General features: G+C 41.7%; 1 protein-coding gene across 1 annotated transcript in view; it reads left to right on the plus strand.

Moving 5' to 3' along the window:
• Positions 1-4,690, plus strand: part of fgfr3 (fibroblast growth factor receptor 3) — a gene marked incomplete at its 5' end in the record, with an annotated part of 35,831 nt that extends 31,141 nt beyond the window's left edge. The window contains 3 exons of the mRNA XM_084310266.1: positions 2,951-3,088; positions 3,937-4,042; positions 4,522-4,690. Coding sequence (XP_084166392.1) covers positions 2,951-3,088; positions 3,937-4,042; positions 4,522-4,689 — 412 coding nt within the window. The 3' untranslated portion in view covers position 4,690. The remainder of the gene's footprint in view (positions 1-2,950; positions 3,089-3,936; positions 4,043-4,521) is intronic.
• Between the last annotated feature and the right edge of the window lie 15,249 nt (positions 4,691-19,939).

Consider the following 19,939-nt stretch of genomic DNA (forward strand, 5'->3'; position numbering starts at 1 on the left):
CCCCCCCCCCCCCCTGCGACAGATATTCAAGATATTCACTAAAGAAAACAATGATTTACTTGTGGAAATGTCACCATTTCACCCCTTTTGTTGTGCCATGGAACAGCTGTTTCTCAGGAAGCTGTTCAGCTATCAAGCTGCCAGAGAGAGAGAGAGAGAAAGTGGGGACTGAACCTCTCAGTATGTGTTTTGTTGGACCGGAGTTCATAGATAATGGTATTTTTTAAAAGCCTGTGTTCAGAAACCTTCTCAAGAACAAGAGTACTGCTTAGGGTCAAATGGCCATATACTGTAAACATCACTATCACACAAAGCAAACCGGTTTGGGGTCAGTACTCCAAAGATACAACGTAATGTAAACTGTACTATCGCGCAAAGCAAACTGGTTTGGGGTCAGTACACCATAGATGCAATGTAATGTAAACTGTACTATCGCTCACTGTACACAAGGCAAGTAAGTGGTCCTGTGTATCTCCTGTGTGGTATTATTTAAGCATACAATTGGTACCATGGCGATACATAACTTTTACCATGGCAGTACCATGGTAAATTAAGATACGCTATTCCTTTATTAATCCCCTTGGGGAAATTCGGCCGTCATAGCAGGATGGAGGAGGGATACAGTTATGGGCAGGGTAATAGTAGACAGACATAAATATAGGCAATATAATTTGATCTGAATATAAAAATATGAGAAAAATAAACAGTGTAAATAAAGGTGCAGATGAGGGTCTGTATGCCCTATTGGTATACGTTATATAATATATAATATAAATATAGCCAATAGCGAATTAGAATCGGAATATATACTGAGTAGAAGTCAAAGTAAACAGTATACACGAGGTGCAGTATACACAAGGTACCCTAACTGGCATGATATTGTTCATACAATGGTACCATGGTACAACTGAAACTACCATTAACCAGGGGTGTAAAAAGTACCCAGAAATGATACTTAAGTGAAAGTATGGGTACCGTCTCAAAATCGTACTCAAATAAAAGTCAGAGTAGCTGGCTAAAAACACACTTGAGTAAAAGTAAAAAAGTTTCTACTTTTAAATGTACGTAAGTTCTAAAAAGTAACAACTTTTTTTTATTCCGGGGCAATGTAATGTTCCGTTCCGTCCTCTTCATCACTCTTCATTTGTGGCCATCTTCTGTAGCTTGTTACTAGACAATAGACTGTCTATTCTTCTGATAGCAGGTGTTTAATCAAAGATCCCCGCTTTCCAGTCTTGGACAAGGACCAATCAGCATGGGTATGGGCGGGTTCATTTTCCATTGATGGGGATTTGATTGGCTGTTTTTAAATAAAGTGCGGCCGCAGGATTAATAACGTTAACGTTAGTTCGGCCAGAGAAACAAATATACGAATTAAAATAGTTGGACCTGCGAGATTTGTACTTTGTACTTTGTAGGTCTGCATTTGAAATGTAAGGAGTAAAAAGTATGTATTTTTTCTCTGAAATGTAATTGAGTAAAAGTACAAGTATACAAACTTAATAATACTTGAGTAAAGTACAAATCCCCCAAAACAGTACTTAAGTATTGTAACAAAGTACAATTACTCAAGTACTTTACACCCCTGCCATCAACCTGATACTTTGACCCTGTGGTGGAGAAGATGTTTCTATTTAAACACTGACCAGGGATCACGTTCCCTCTTTCAGAACCAATCAGTGCCTCTCTACCAAGATCACACGTACGAAAAACCTATAGTGTAATAGGAATACTTAAAAATAATAATAACTTTATTTGTATAGCACTTTTCATACAGAAATTGCAGTTCAAAGTGCTTCACAACAGTAAAAAAAAAAATACAGACATAAGCGAGCATAAAAAATTTAATACAAAAAGATAGAGAGGTAGTAAGGTAAATCACAGTTTTTCAGTAATACAAATAATAAAATAGAATAGATTACTGTAGTGATTTATAGTATCCCTGTGTTTTTGTTTCGTACTCACTGTAGAGATTTACCACAGACGTACTGTAGTGATTCATCATAGTATTTCTATAGTGGAATATTATATAAATGTATGATGAATCACTATTGTATCCCTGTGGTTCTACCACAGAAATACTATATGGTTACCGTACTTTTCGCACTATAAGCCGCACCTGACTATAAGCCGCAGCAGCTAAATTGAATGATGTGTACATATATAAGCCGCACTGGACTATAAGCCGCAGGTGTTTTAATGTTTAATTACCATATGTAATTAGCATTGGGACACAATACTGTCGGACAAATAACAAGAATTAACTCATTTACAAGTTGTATTAAGTTTAGCAAATAAGGGAACAGATAAATAACATTTCAATGCAGTCAAAAAAGCAATATTTAGATTTTTACATTTTCAGGTTTGGTCACGTCGAGTCACATATAAGCCGCACCGTTATATGAGCCGCAGGGTCGAAAAATGGGGGGAAAAGCCGCGGCTTATAGTCCGAAAAGTACGGTAATTATATAGTAATAATTACATATATGGTTGATTCACATTAGTATTTCTATAGTGAGTATATAAAAAAAAAGGAAACACAGGAATGCTGTAGTTTTACTATACTAATTTATTAATTCATTACATTTATATAGCGCTTTTCTAGACACTCAAAGCGCTCCCCACAATGTAGGGTGGAAAATTGCCTCCTTCACCACCACCACCACTACTATACTACCTCGAACAGTGTCTCTGAGTAACGAGACACCCAAATCTATATCAGAGCTACATAATAGTGTGATGGAATAGCACACAAGTACAACACACAACTTGATACAGGCGTGAAGTAACATTAAACTCGGCCCGTAGTGTAGCTATCAACTATCTCCTGGTATGTTCTAGGCCGTGTGACTTTTCAGACACAGCCTGTGACCTCTGCCGGCTTCAGGTGCGGTGCCCTTTGACGAACCTTGACCTTTCCCCTTTTTGCGTGCGCCGTGTGTGTCCTCAGGTGGTCGTACGGGGTGTTGCTATGGGAGATCTTCACACTGGGAGGCTCGCCTTACCCAGGCATCCCCGTGGAGGAGCTGTTCAAGCTGCTGAAGGAGGGACATCGCATGGACAAGCCGGCCAACTGCACCCATGAGCTGTAGGTCACGTAGGATGTAGAATCACATGCGATTGATTGATTGATTGATTGAAAACATTTTGTTAACAGAATGGGTACAGTACAGTACAGCGCAATACATACAATTGTTAAGGGGATGCAGACCAGAGAAAGACTTTCGTCTTGTTTACATCAGGGTCCTCCATTTTCAATTCATCATAAATGGCGATATGGCTTTTGTTTACGTGAAGTCAACAAGAATGTGTCTATTGTTAGTTTTTTTTTAGTTGTTGTTTTGTTGATCACAATATTTTTTAGACCTTTGATGTTTTCCAGTGCAAATTACAATGTGATAATACATATTTTGTGTATTTATCTTGTAATACAATTGTCATGGTCCTATTTCACTCAAAATGGTCTACATTTTAATACTGCTGCAAGGAATCCTTTTTCGATTAACTTAAAGGAACACGCCAACATTATGGGAAGTGCACACTTACAGTCTCACTCCAGAGTGAGACAAGGTGTTAGTTGGCCAACACTTAGGCTAGCCACTACTCATCCACTTCCATTCATTGTGCTAAGCTAGGCTAACGTGCAGCCAGATAGCTTCCTACTGAACGCACAGAGAGGAAACTGGTATCTATCTTCTTGTCTGACTCTGGAGAAGATGGTAAGTGAAATTCCCATAATGTTGGCGTGTTCCTTTAAAAGAATATACAATATGAATATATATATTGTTTACGAAATGTATATATGGTGCATGACGGCATAGTAAAAATCCATACCTTTGCATGTATACCTTCATATTCGGCATACATCCCAGCCCTACTTGAACCCCTGTCCCCCCCCCCCCCTGCGCATGGTCCTGACTTCACTTTACCCTGCAGGTACATGATCATGAGGGAGTGCTGGCATGCGGTTCCCTCCCAGAGACCCACCTTCAGGCAGCTGGTGGAGGACCACGACAGGGTCCTATCCATGACCTCCACAGACGTAAGTCACACCCCCGAGGAGAGCTGTTGTCGCTTTCTCGCGCTGAAACCCTACCGTGCTGCCGCTTAATGTGCCACACACCCCAACTCTACCCGTATCTTAACGTTTTAAAGGTTCCGGACGTGGGGAAACCTGCAGGACAGTACCCGTTCTTGGGGGGGTTCTGAACGGGCTGATTGCTCGGCCCCACCGGGAAGTGCTGCTCGCAGGGTTCTCGGGAAGCGCTCATCCGGTGGACGTCACACTCGGCGCCGCACTCCCTCGGGTCCTCAGCGATATACGCCGCCCCCTGCCGAGTGTGAAGTCCACCGGATGAGCGGTTCTGGAGATACGTGACGGACGGACATTACATTACAGACACAGACAGACAGCGGTTCCTTCATTTGTAACCGAACGTTACGACATCAGCTAATGGGGGATCCTGTAGATGAATAAACAAACGGCACAACGGGCTGACCTTTGACCTTTCCCTCCGACAGGAGTACCTGGACCTGTCCGTTCCCTTCGAGCAGTACTCGCCCACCTGCCAGGACTCCAACAGCACGTGCTCCTCGGGGGACGACTCAGTGTTCGCCCACGACCCCCTCCCGGACGAACCCTGTCTTCCCAAGCCACCTCCGAGTAACGGGGTGATTATTAGGACATAAGCTCAGGGGTGAGGGGGGTGGCGGAGTGGGAGGAGGAGGGGGAGGGAGGGAGGGGGGCGATCAACCCCCTACCCCTCACCCCACCCCCCCATCCCTTAAGTGACTAACAATCACTGAAAAACATCCTCAAGATATGGGAAGAAAAAAGGATAAAAAACGCATGCAATACTTCCACAGTGCTTCAGCGCTTTGATTTGTGTTCCGACTCTTTAGAAATGCTGTACGAATGAGTTCTACTTATGGCATTGAAGGATGGACTACTTTTTTTTGGGGGGGGGGGGGGGTGCGATTGAACCATGTCTTCTTTTTAGTTTTTTTTTTTCAAAAATGAAATTCTATTTTTGTACTCGGCCAGTCTTTTGTTATAGACAATCCGTGGGGTCAAACCATTCTGTGCCTACTCGGGGGGGGGGGGGGGACTCCTTGGACTATAAAAGGATGTGATGTGCAAGGAGAAAATGAAGGGGCATTGGTCAGTGATTGGTCGACGACGCGGTGTGTTTTCGGCATCCAGAGAGAGAAGCAGGCGAAAAGGACCTCAAATATTCTCCTCTTCTGCACGGGGCCCTGTTTGGTCGAGATACTGCGTGCGTACGTCTTCCGGAACATCCGTTCGACAAGAAATACCAGCGATCTTAGTCAGAATCTGACTAAATAACGATTATAACACTTTGCTTCTCACTCAGAGCGTGTCTGTGTGCACGAAACCTGGTGGGCGGCCGATCATCTCGACTTTCAATGAAGACGGGAATTATTCAAGAGCGGAGGTCATTGCATATGAGTATATGCGTATGAATATGTATTTATTCATAAGTAAGTACACTGACGTAATGCTTTACCATCCCCAAGCAAGGACATTGAGATAACCTTTGAACCATTTAGAGGGAGGTGTTGCCATATTTCAGGGCCATTCAATAATAAGTACGATTTTGGAGTTTTTTTTGTATGTATCTAGAAATGATTTATTGTAAATATATAAATGCAAATATGTATCATATTGCTGTCCACAGCCATGTACTTAAAAGACAAAAAAATACTTTTTTTTTTTTAAGTATTGTTTTAGTATCAAAGCATTGCAAACTAGAATACACTGTCATGAACATGTAAAACATTTAATCATTTAAAGTGAAACAAAGGTTTATTTGAATAATTAACATGTATATTTGTAAAGATATTTATAGACATAACATGTGGTTCTTAAGTTCGAAAATATCTAGTTTAGGATTTTAGTACTGTAAGCAAAGATTTTTATTTCAATTTTGTAACTTATTTTACAGCAGAACTGCGACCTTATCTTCACAACTGGCAGTCTTTTACTTTTCTGGTTTTTGATCCATCTATTTTTTTGTTTACAGTAAAGAAAAAGAAAAAAAGAATGTATGACAGATGCAAAGATGATATAAGAGATGATGGTGTTTCTGAAAGCAAGTGTGATTTTAACCACCGGAGTAAGACTTGTGAACTCAACAGGAGCTCTAAATCAAGGGAATCACACGTTCTGAATGAGTTTATATACCATTGTTGAAAAGTCAGCGTTACTTTGCGATATCAAAGCAACGATTAAATCTTGCTGGGCAAGAAATAGCAGTGCTTCGCAATATGTATCAGAGAGGCCTTTTGGTACCACTGAAGCGCACAAGGACATACTGTACCATCAAAGATCAGATATGAATACTGTAATTAATTTATACTTTTTTTGGAATGTTTTGTCTTAGGTTTAAATGACCAGTGGCCATTGTTACATACAGTAGATGTTCACTCCTCTTAGTCACTGTAGAGATTTACCACTGAAATACTGTAGTGATTTATAGTATTCCTGTGTTTTTGTTTTGTACTCACTATATATTTACCACAGAAATACCGTAGTGATTCATCATAGTATTTCTATAGTGGAATATTATATAATTGTATGTTGAATCACTATAGTATTCCTGTGTGTCTATCATAGAAATACTACATGGTTAATTCTATAGTGATTCACGTTAGTATTTCTATAGTAATTTGTGTGTATGGAGAAAAAAAAAACAGGAATGCTGTAGTCTACCTAAACAGGGTTAATGATAAATGTCCTATCAGTTGATTTACAAACACATAATTCTCAAGCTCTTGTTTAGTAAAAAGCCAGATGTACAAGATACTTTTGTCTACGTTACCATTCACTTACACACATTTTGTTTACTTAAACTGTATGTCCTTGTTTGCTCAAGTGTTACTGAAAGATCTGCCCAGAAGCTTGAGATTTCATCGCTGCTCCATAGTGTTAATATTGATATGAAGGCATGCCGTGTGGTCTGGAGATCTCACGGCAGAAATCTGTTTAGAAAAGCCAACTCTGAAGCACGTATTATGTGTGTGAGTTACGGACGGGCCACCGTAGTGGATCCTTTATGCTTAATCTGTCAAGAAAGTGCCAAATTAGTCTTAAAATCATCATATTCTCAAGAAATCTCCCCTTACGAAAAAGTATTGCGGTAGTTTGATGGTAATTTCAGTTTTACCATGGTACTGGCCAGCATTGTATAAATAATTTACCAAGATGAAAGTTATGTATCTTTTGTCTATTTTTTAAATCATGATTACCGACGGTGATATCACAGTATTTCCATCATTCCTTTAGTCATTACCGTCACCGTAGTGACCAAATAAAATGACGGAAGTACCATGAGACCTTTTATTTTTTTTAAACACCCTAATAATTCTTCGTAAGGGTCCGAAAAACAAACACTGCACCGTGGAGGAGAACACAGGGAGGAGGATGGGACAACATGGCGGCTGTAGATGTGCAGGGAAGGATCGTGAGATTGCCAAATAATAAACCCCGCCCCCTTTTATGCAGTTGTCTCTCTCCAGCTGACCCAAAATAGTATAAGGGTTTAAAATGTTTACAGAGCCTATATTTAGCGAAAGTCACAAAAGGGAAGGTGATGTTGAAGTGGCTTTGAAGGGTTCAGTAATACCATCCTCTCGCTGCTAAATGGAGAAAAGCCTACAGCACACAGGCGGGATGCAGTTGTTGTGTGATTCCCATGTATTTCTTCCTTCTTGCTTTTCAGTACGGTTTTGGCCCTGATCTATCAATCAAGTGCCTGGAATAATTTAGAGAGAGGGAGAGAGAAAAAAGGAGATTAATCTATTAATTTTGATCCCTTTTGAATGTATAATTACAACAACAAAAAAAGCAGTTCTTGAGGGGAAAAATTTAAAAGAAGGTAATTTTTTATAAGGCTGGAGTTGTTTTTTTGTTTAGTTTTTTTGCAAACAAGACGGACAAAAGGCACTTGTTGTAACGTTTAACGGTTGGATGGATCTAATGAAACTGATGATGTTCTTTTATTTATTCTTCCATCCTGGGTAAAAACTTTCCCTATGGTGAGAGTATTTCTACTCATAGCTATCTGCTTTTGTTTTTGTTCATGAAGAGCCTGGAGAAGATGTAGAGTAGTCCGTTTATTAGATATTCGTCAGGGGGGGGGGGGGGGGGCAGTCTGGTCCCTTATTTGGGGTAAACGGAGACTTGTCTTCTATGGTTTGGTTGTTACCCTCCCGGGCCCTTCGTGTGTCCAGTCAAGCACTTCCTTCTGCTACTGACCCTCTCCAGACCCTCTGGGTCAGATCCTGCTAAATATATTCATAGCGTTTAAACCCTGCAGACCTTGAATGGAGACTTCAATTCAAGGTCTCTGGTTTAACCTGTGACACCGGTACCACGCAGGTGGGGTTTTACTGCATCGGGGGGCAATTCAGAAAATGGGGAAAAGTATACGAACTTGACTCTCGAAAGCTTCTCCTGAAATTGTCTAAACTTTCCCATGCTCATTGTATTGTCCTATGTATACAAACTCCACCCATCTGGCACTTAAGTAGGGCGAAAACAAACCATGAAATGTATTTTGCGAAACACTGTAGAGTGGCTATGTTGACCACGCCTAACCCCACTGCAGGACCTAGGAAATATGTTCATTTGTGAGATTTGTACATAGGATACAAGGACATTTGTTTTTCTTATTCTCTCCTATGCAAAAATCCCATTGTCTCAAGTCCACATCTTTCCTATGTTCAGCCATGCAAAAGGGTGTGGTCAATTCAAGCACTCTTAATATGGCCTGGTGTGGTGTCAATCTCATCCTGGGGGTACAATTTTAACTAACACGATAAACGAACAACATATAAAGTTAATATTATGGTAATGTTAACCTTTCGTCATGTGTACAATCAGTTCATGAACCATTTTGACCGCAATTATTGCTTCAGTTTGTCAACTTGATATGGCGTTACAGTAGCTTAGCATTGTAGGTGGCCAGCTAGTCAAGATGGCCGACGTTTGCTAGCTTACCTAGCTTACCTTAACATTTACCTAGTTAGCTAACGTCAATATTAGCTTCTCTATCGAGACAGTCTGTTTGTATTTTGAAATACAATGGAAACTGATTGTACATACGACAAAAGATTGATGCTACAATTTTGAAATACAAATTCTAACTGTGTAGACGGTTTCAAAGTGACAATGACTATTTCCTGTTGCAATGTTTGCTCATGCAATAGGTGACAGGAAATCAATTTTGGTCCAAACTCTTCCCTAGCAACAGAATTCCAGTGAAACCGTCTATATATTGTTAGTTTATCACCTTAGTTGTTCAACCCGGTAGTAGGATCGGAACAGATTTCGATGGAACAGGATTTTCCCCACACTGGGTCTGCCTCTCTCTCAGTTAGGAGAGGTCCCCATTTCCATGGAATGAATAACGCCCACCAAACTACCAGGGAGGGAAACCTTTACTGTATGTACAGTAACAAAGTGGCTCTTTGTTCACGTTGTCTCAACTCGGATTGATTATTTATTTTCTATTGTATTTAACAAAAAAAAGAAGAAAGGAAAAAAATAAAAAATTTAATAAAATTAGGGATGAAGGCTGAATTGAGGGTGTTATATTGGTTTAGCCAAAGGTTCATCATAGTATAACCCTGCTGTCAAGAGATTACGTCTATGCTTCCAACAAGAAATCGAAAACAAATGTATTATTTCTCGTTTTCCCAGGTTTTAATGGTTCGTTTTCAGGTCTGATGTCACACACAATTTGCTCCATCTTATATGTTTATTTTTTTCATTTATGTTTTTTGATAATACCACACTGCTCTAACCAGAAGATGAGGTGTTACAAATTAATTTATAGTTTGAAAAAGTCTTTCTTTTTATGTCGTTACTGTATACTGTACATGATTTAGAGTTTTATCTAGCCACGTGAGCTATTTTGTAAGAATCTTAGCAAAGAAAATTATTTTCATTTACGGTATTTTCTTGTCATCACTCCATTTTTGTATCTATTTATTTTGATTTTTTCATTTTGCATTCCACATACCCATTTCTTTTTTTTTTTAAACAATGTCGGAGAGCGAAAACCATGTTCAGTTCAATCGGAATTTTTTTTAATTCCGTTGATTTACTTTCTGCAACCAAGATAATTTTTTTTTCCCCTCTGTATTCATGTTTTTAACATAGAAAGGTGGAACTAACCATTTGGTTGAAAGTGTTTTTTGTTAGCTTGTTTGTTGCATTGTACATGTCTCACAATCACCATGAATCCTCTGTGACATTCCACCACAGCTACCCCTCGGGGCAAACCCCCCCCCCCCAGGGACAAGACTCTCTCTCTCTCTCTCTCTCTCTCTCTCTCTCTCTCTCATCTCCTCTCTCTCCTCATCTCTCTCTCTCTCTCTCTCTCTCTCTCTCTCTCTCTCTCTCCCCACTTTCTCTCTCTCTACCCACTCTCTACCTACTACCTACTCTCTCTCTCTCTCTCTCTCTCTCTCTCTCTCTCTCTCTCTCTCTCTCTCTCTCTGTGCCTGACAAACTATGCTGTCAAAAGGTTTTCAATAAACATGTTATAAAAGCACTCACTCACTGTCAAGGTTGTCATGGTTATTCAGCATGTGAATTTGAACTGACTTCATTAAGTGTGGCAAACACAAGTCCAACATCAACCCAAACAGAGCTGATGGCCTCGAACCGGTCTGAACAATAATGTTAGCGACCATTCAAACTATTACAGGGGCAAGAGTGTTCCTTGACCTCTTAACCCTTTCACTACCACACTACAGAAGGTTAACCGCATCTGCAGTGTGGTTGTGAAAGGGTTAACCCTTTGTCGCGTGGCAGTGAAAGGGTTAACCTTCTGTAGTGTGGTAGTGAAAGGGTTAAAGCAGACCGACACAGGTTCACACTTCCCTCGAGGTTGAATCCGTCATACGGGGAACAAATTAGCCTCTCAGAGCTTCTTTTAACGACTCTTAATTACCGATTTTTTCCGGTGTGCCTTTGTTTGCAGAGCAGAGTTGCCGCCTCTCCGTCTGCAGGTTGGGGGACAGCTCGCAGGGGTAGCGTGGCTCGGGGCTGTATGTTCTTAGGGCTGCAAGCCCCACGCGGCAAGGCGAAGCCGGACAGTGACAGAGAGAGAGAGAGGGGCCTATGTGTTCGGGCCGCTGGCCCCTGGCCTGTCTCGAGTGCGTCCTGAAGGGAACATCCTGCCCCACGGTGGAACTTCCTCGGGCCGGCTGAAGTGGCCTATTCACGGAGGTCTTGTGAGGGGGGCTTGTTTTCCCTACTAAATGGATGTTTCTGTTTCCAAGGTGTTTGCGCTGGTGGAGGATTTCCATCCCTCCCTCTCTCTCCTTCTCTCCTTCTCCTGCACACCATCCTCCTCCTCTTTGCCTCTTCACCCCCCCCCCCCCCCCCCCCCCTTAGTCTGCACCCGACCTTTAAATCACCCCTCACCCAACCCACCAAGGGAGGAGGAGAGGCTGCAGAGGAGGAGCCAGAGATATATTATGGGCTGATGGTTGGCTCTCTAGATTTATATTTTTTAAGTGTGTGTAAAATGTATCTGAAGTGGATACTTTTAGCGTCCCGATGTGCCCGATTTTAATCAATAGGTCAATAGGTTCTGGCAAACGTGTATAACTGCTCACCGAAGCTGAACTGGAAGAGGAGAGATGAAGGAGACAGAAATGGAGTCAGTTTAGGGAGGGATATCTTCTGAGAGATTCTCATGGCAACAAGACAGGCCAAATTCAGAGGCCTCGCCCCACTACTGAAAAAGTCAACCATTTTTATCGCTGTCTGGCTTCATGCGCTGCCAAGAAGGACTTTAATTGTTTCTCATTCACTCAAAACCACAAAAACTTCAAGGTTTCCAGTATACACAAACCGTCTCCTCCTCCAGAGATCTGACAATAATTACTAGCTTCAGCCTCGCTTCAAAAAAGGGGTCGGTTTTGTTGGAATCCTTTTTTTTTGTATGGTTTTTAAAATGTTGCATGGTTGTTGTTTTTTTTTTTACTTATTCTGGCATGTAAATACTCTTCGGAAAATCATAGAGGCGAGGGAAGCTGAATGAGTCTCTCTCTCTCTCTCAAGCTGACTGGCCCCTCTCATTGGTCATGAGGCTTATAGTTCACTCTGTTCTGCCTGTGATTTCCGTTTTCATTCTAGCAGACAGAGTTACAGAGCTACTGTACTAGTGTGTGTATATGTGTGTGTGTGTATATGTGTGTATAAATGTGTGTATGTGTGTGTGTCTGTATATTCATTCAATCTTTATTTATACTTGATAATACACTGAGTGTATATGTATGTGTGTGTGTATGTATGCATATGTATGTATATGTGTGTGTGTGTGTGTGTATATATATGTGTGTGTGTGTATGTATATGTGTGTGTGTATATGTGTGTGTGTGTGTATAATGGTGTGTGTGTGTATATGTGTGTATGTATGTATATGTGTGTGTGTGTGTGTGTATATATGTGTGTGTGTGTATGTATATGTGTGTGTGTGTGTGTATAATGGTGTGTGTGTGTGTATATATATGTGTGTGTGTGTGTGTGTGTGTGTATAATGGTGTGTGTGTGTGTGACGGTATACATGCGTGCGAGTGTGAGAGTGTGAGTGGTCGCTGTGCACGCCTGGCACGGCGCATGTGTACACTGTACACAGAGGGGATACGCTCCTGAAACTGGACCTTGGAATGTTGTCACTGTAAGTGTGCCAAATCAGCGATTAACCGCGCTCTCTCTCCGAGACAGGCGTGTAGCCGAGTGAGGCCGGGGAACAGGTGCGTGTAAAACAATCCCGTTTTGGGGATCCTACGAGCACCCTGAACTCCGCTGAGCCGCGACATAAGCGGGCAGGAATAGACCTGTTGATAGTTGGGTGATCAACATGGGGTTTGTTTATTGTTTAAGTAAGTGCATGAATGAATCACATTGAATGAGTCCCTGGCCCGGGCCTTGTGGATTATACGGTACGGTCGTTTACATGCACGCGGCTCAGGGTTGATGATGTGTGTGTGTGTGTGTATAATGGTGTGTGTGTGTGTATATATATGTGTGTGTATATGTGTGTGTGTGTGTGTGTGTGTGTGTGTGTGTGTGTATAATGGTGTGTGTCATCTCCCAACAACATCATATGAATTGAAAATGGGGGACCCTGATGGAAACAAGACAAACGTCTTTCTCAGGTCTGCATCCCCTTAACAATTGTATGTATTGAGCCGTACTGTATTGTACCCATTCTGCAATCTGTTAAATAAAGTTTTCATTCATTCATTCATTCATTCATTCATGTTGCTCGGTGTTCCCCCTTTAGGGCCCTCTCTAGAAACCTGGAGTTTGATCTGATTATACAGTATTTGCAAGGGGGGGTAATATTTGGCCTCCTTTCCAACACCAGAAGTACATTTACATTATAGTCATTTAGCTGACGCTTTTATCCAAAGTGACTTACAAGTTCTGTACGACAAGTCATCAGGAAGGGCACAACTCTATCAGCTGAGTAACAATGTTCATCAAAGTGTTGAGTGCTACAGTGTAGGTTAGTTTATTAGGACAAGTGCATGACAGTAAGGTTAGTTAGTGCTAGATTTGAATATATATATTTTTTTAAGAAGTAGCATGTTAACCCACCTGGCTCTCCTCTCTAGCGGCCTACACAACACTGGATATTGTGCTATTGGCTGCGACTTCAATATATGAAGTATTTTCCTAACCCCAACCCTGTAATCAGTTTCACCCTGGTTTCAACGGTACAGTGAAAAGAGGGGGGGGGGGGGGGGGGGGGCCTTTCTGCTCTGACTGTACTAATACTATATACAGTATATACCACACCATGGGACTGTCCCCCCCCCCCTCCCTCCCTCTCTCTCTCTCTCTCTCTCCCTCTCTCTCATACACACACTCTCTCTTTCTCTCTTTCTCCCTCTTTCTCACTCTCTCACACAGTCTATTCCTCTCTCTCTCTCTCCTACATTGTCCATGGAGAGATTAGGAATACCTCTGGCAGCTCGGACTCCCGCTCACATTCCCATTTATGGAACATCTGTTCCATCTCCCTGGCCTTTTCTCTAATTGCTGGATTAGGGGGGTGACGGGGGGGGCCCTGCTTGTTGGGAGAGCTGTCTCTGAGCTGTTTTGACATGTCCACCGCATGATGGGGGATCATGAGGGAAAAAATGTCTCCTCCTAGGTCATGGTGTCTCAATGTTGTCAATATAGCACTGCTATAGGAGGAGAGGACGGTGACCATTGTTGTACTGTACAATTACCATCTTGTCCACTCTCTGAAAGTGCAGTATCCTCCTCGGTGGTGCAGTGTTAGAAAGGATAGCCCGTGAAGACGGAAGGCCTTGGATGGTGTAAGATATGGAGCGCCAGGTGTGCCAATATGTTTCATCTAATTGTGCAGAAAAATGTACGTATACACACATGAATAGATGGACACAAACGACTTGTAGACTACAGGAAGGGAAGACCTGCGTTTGGGGGAAGATGTGGGATGTAGAGCTTGCATGAAAGGTCTGACTGGTTGATCCCCTTGTAGGGAACCGAGACAACTGCTAAATATGTGCTCGTCGCACCAAATTCACGCCGATAACTAATAGCGCCAAAGCGAGGATTTCTTATCTGCCCGTCTGCACTGGAAACGCTCCCTATCACAGAGAAAGCGGCCATTCTTGATTTGTCAAAATGTATTTTGTACCCTGAAAGAAAACCGAAGGTCTGTATATCTGGCTGGTATTATAGCTGGGATAGATTCCTGTGGATTGGCAACAAAAAGTAAGACGTCATCTGCATACAGACCAATCTTGTATGTGGTAGGTCCCATTTGGATTCCTGAGGCTTCTGATAGCGTCAGCTTGTGGTTCAATTGCTAGTGAAAAAAGGAGTGTGGATATAGAGTCCCCTTGATGGCTAATTCTGCTGATCTCTTGCCATTAACCAGCACAGTGGCCCACAGCGAGTGGTATATCAACTTCACCAAGTTAAGGAAGTCCCCTCCGAGGCCAAACCTTTCCATGATGGTACTGAATAAGTTCTACTCTATCAAAGGCCTTTTCCGGCGTCAAGCGAAATGACAAGACCTGAATAAGAAAAACAACCATAGCAGCAGAAACAACCATAGAAATAGCACACAGTTTGTTAATAGTTAATGTAATGCGTGCAAGTGACGACAGAAACAATGATAAAGGGGGGTCAACTATTTGCTGTATACAAGGTAGGGGGAAGAAGCCTGCACGGACTCTGGCGCAGTGTGTATTATGACCAATAGAGTATACAGATCCTCCCCTGCACCTTTTTTATGTTTACTTTTCTTTCATATTTTATATTGTATTTTCTTATCTCTCATATTTATTGTCATTTCTGCCTGTACTTGCACCCCCCCCCCCCCCCCCATGCTGCTATGACACCCAATAAAGGAATATCTTATCTTATTTTAGAAAGCCTTGTTTTATGGACTGTAGGTATATTTTTGTTAGAGGGTCTTCTAATGAGTTTCTTTTATAAAACGCTGGGCCGTACCCCTCCGGCCCTGAAGCTTTTCCATTCTGTGTGGAATGTATTGCCTCTGTGACCTCCTCACAGGTAATTGGACTGAAGGTTGAGGGGAAAGTGATGGGAGGTTTTCCAGGAAGATGTGTATACAGTCCATGTTCGAAGTGGACTCAGATGAGAGACTCAGATAGAGAGCTTTTTGTATAGGTTTCCCATGATCTCAGTGTAAGAGCCTTTAGCCTCATTGTGGTTCTTCCCTGAATCATCTTTTAATGATGAGATCGTATTTGACTTTTGTCTACCAACTGCTAAACGTGCGGGCCGTTGCCCCTGCAGTATGGATATTAGCTGGTGAATTTTAGCTAGCTAGATCTTCCATCTCTTGGGTGGTTATAGCTTGCTTAAGAGAGTCAGCTAGCAGCATTCTACATAAATCAAATCAAATCAAATGTATTTGTAAGGCCCGACAACACGCGTTAATGTCCCCATGGGCCGGACACGTCTTCTTTAAACAAGTCAAGAACAAACATAACAATAAGTCAAGAATAAAACAAGAACACCATAAGGTCCAACAAATTTAAAATAAATGCAAATAAATGAATGAATGCATTAATGCAAGCACTCCCAGACATACCCCACACGAAGGTAAGGAAAAACTCACTAAAACCTAACAATAGGGGAAAATGCACCACAGGCAGTGTGGAGGAGAGAAACCTTAGAAGGGCCATTCAAGGGGGGATCTCCCTTCTTAGATGTCGGTGATAGTAGTGTTGCAGACTAACAGTTGGTAAGCATGCACTCATGTGTGTAGTGAAACACAGACGAGTGCATGCAATAGCAACTGAACATTTTGAAAAATTAAAGATAGAGCTGATAGCGATAGCAACTGAACATTTTGAAAGATTAAAGATAGAGCTGATAGCAAATCTATTTGAGGCACAGGGGCGGCGCAAAGAGGGTCGCGTCCTCCCCGTCTTAATCACGGGACGTTCAACACTCAGGTCATCGCTCCGAGACAGCCGGAGACAGGGAGATAGGGGGCGGCGCAGAGAGGGTTGCAACCTCCCCGACATCATCGCGGGACGTCCAGCACTCCGGTCACCACTACGAGACCGCCGGAGACAGGGAGACAGGAGGGCACGCAGAGAGGGTCGCATCCTCCCGGCCTTCATCACGGGACGTCCGACACTCCGGTCAGCACTCCGGGACAGCAACTAACAGGGAGACAGGGAGACGGGACAGCTTGCGTGATTGTAGTGGGCGGACATAGCAATAGATACAAGTGGTAAGCATATATGTGAATAGAGTAGATATATGAAGTAAGCATATTATGTGAATAGAATAGAAGTACTTAACCCAGCAATGAAACCACGTTGACAGACCACAGACCATGTTGACAGACCACGGACAGAAGACAGTAAGGAGCTGATCCGTGGCCTCGGTGGTGCATGTAGAGCAGTCTTATCAATAACATCAATAACAAAACATTATAAATATAAACAAACTTAACATACAGTACTGTTTCCCTAAATGTTGTTACTGACATGAGAAAAACATTTTAGAGTAATAGAAACTAGTTTGGCTGCTTAGCTGTTACCACGGCAATAGCAGTCTTCTTAATTACGCAACAGCCCATATCAGGGTAGTTTTTCGGACTTTTTGCAGCGGGCAATTTGGCGACTCCTAGTGGCTCGGGTGTGCATATATTGTAATACAATATATATATCGAATTAAAGCCCCATTTGTTGCCTGTGGATAGCCCTTTCAGGTGACAAAATCCATTGAGCGGTTCTCGAGTTACATGCCAGTATTTGAGGCTTGTGCAAAGTACACGGTATTGCGCAAAATACCACTCCCGACTCAGGCTGCAGTAGTTCCATCAATCTAGATCCGATCTCGAAAATTATTGTGGATTGTTGTAGCCAATGAGTGTGGCTTCCAATGATACCCCATGTGGGGATGTATGAATCAGGGATCTAGGTGAAAAACTAAATTCTTTAACAGGAAGCCAAATGAATTGAAGTCTATGAGAAAACTGAGTTTTTCTTTGTACACAGTTTACCAAAATCACTCCTAATCACTCATTTCTAAATGGATCTTTATGAAATTTGAATATGTACTACATAAGGCTTCAGGCTATGGCTCTGTCTGGATTTGTAAGCCATACCACCTTCTGGGGAAATACTACCTCTGGACTACTAACTACTACAGAAAAACTTGAGTAACAAGTTTTTCTACAACTCAAGTTCAGACCTATGTTACTCTATTACGTTAGCACTAAAAGTGAATTTTTTCTCTGGAATCAGAAACTCAGAATGTCATCTTTCAAAAGAGACCAGGCTCATGCATGTGCTATAAGTATAAAGTATATATGTTGTTTTGGTTTGCAAAAAAAGTATGCAGTCCTCAAAAACGAAAACTACTGCGGGTTAAGAGGCTCACGTTTAGCCAGGGGAAAGGGTGGCTAACTTTTTTGCCTCAAAATTTGTCTTATTTAGACTGGCCTAACTAGAGAATTTCAGACCAGTCTAAGGCTCAGATACATCTTAAACTAAATGTATGCCTGGCCCATGGTTTATCCCCCATTTCAAATAGTCTATGTTTGTTATAGAAAATGCTAGCCTCGTCTTTGTGTGTTAAAATCTGGTTAAGAGCTGATAGTGTGACTTCTGTTTTACTAAGCAGGGCTTTAGATGGATTATCCTGCTTTTCAGGTTCTAATCATTGTTTTTCTAAACAGAATTGCGTCTTCAAGGCCTTTTCCTGGCTGTAGAATATGAAATAATAGCTCCCCTCAAATAGGCCTCATGCGTTTCCCAGAGTGTCGAGGGAATTGTATCCACATTATCGTTCTTGATGTAAATAGTTCAATTTGTTCTTCTAAACAGGCCACAGAAGAGGGGCTGCCAAGAAATGGAAGGATTTAAATGCCAGTGACGTGAGGGAGGTTGAGAGAATGATGGGGGAACTAGAATAGATATGTCAGTATGGCCAGACAGCAGTCTAGTGACTAGAGTGCTTTCTTCCCCTTCAACAAACACCTGCCTCCAAGTATAAAATCAGAATCAGAATCAGAAAAGTATTTTGTAAGTTTGCCCATACAAGGAATTTGTCTTGGTCATTGGTGCATCAACATTAATAGACAATTAATAAAGTATAATACAATGGAAATAACATATTAAAATGTTTAATTTGAGTGGTGTTCCCCTTTAAATGCTTGGGAGTGTTCGACCTCAGTGCACTGACCTCTAAAGGTTGTGTTAGAGTGTCTGCTGTCCAGCTGCCTCTGATCGCTTCCTCTCACTGTTGTCAGGCCTGAATTTTTAAAGTGTATTTTTGTCATCAACTTATCATACGTTATGTACGCAAAACCTTCTTCTACAAAGTAAAAAGTACAAAGTATGGCTGCTTAACCCTTTCACCGCCGCACTACCAAATGGTTAACCCTTTCACTGCGACAATACACAGAAGGTTAACCCTTTCACTGCCACGTGACAACTTCTGTCGTGTGGCAGTGAAAGGGTTAAAGGATAGGATACATGTGGTGGAGTAAAACTAAATGGAAAGACTCAAGTGGCCTTAAAGTACAAGTACTTTAAAAACTGTACTTTAGGGTCACTTCACCGATTTTCAACCTGGATCCTATCGTTCTGTTGTGAGGAGGACGTGTGATAATCAGACATGTAACTCACCAACGTGTCTCAAGAGCTCCGCCACATCGGCACCCAGAGAAATTCCTCTGGGTGACATCACAGGAGGAGAGCAGACCTCAAGCGAACTGCAGACACTATGTCCTCAACTATTTTCAACTGTAGTAGAGCCCAACTTGAGGAAAGTAGTGTCTATACCGTTCGCTAAAGGTCTATTCTCCTCTTGGTGACATCACCTGGAGGAATTTCTCAGGGTGTCGATTGATTCTTTTGACCATATGTGGGATGTATCATATTCACGTACACTCACGTACAAGAGTTTGATCTGTAGTAAATAAGCTATTTGTAACTTCTCATAACATCATAAAGCAGAATATACAGTAGGTCTATTTTACTCTGTCTACTAAGTCTACTTTACTCACTTACTTTAGTGTCCTAATATACTAACCTACACTGTAGCACTCAACACTTTGATGAACATTGTTACTCAGCTGATAGAGTTGTGCCCTTCCTGATGACTTGTCGTACAGAACTTGTAAGTCGCTTTGGATAAAAGCGTCTGCTAAATGACTAAATGTAAAGGTAATGTACTTTACTTATATAGTAGACTTAATTTGTTTTATATTATAATATAATATAAAACAAACTTTTTACAGACACAAAATACAGCAAATACAATTGTGAATTTACCTGCTGCCTAGTGTTAGCCCTTGTATTGAGAACTAAGGCTATCAATTTGTTTATGTCTGGGATCGCTGACTGGGCCTTTAACAGAGAC

This window comes from Notolepis coatsorum (genome assembly GCF_963971535.1).
Source record: "Notolepis coatsorum genome assembly, chromosome: 3".
Lineage (NCBI taxonomy): Eukaryota > Metazoa > Chordata > Actinopteri > Aulopiformes > Paralepididae > Notolepis > Notolepis coatsorum.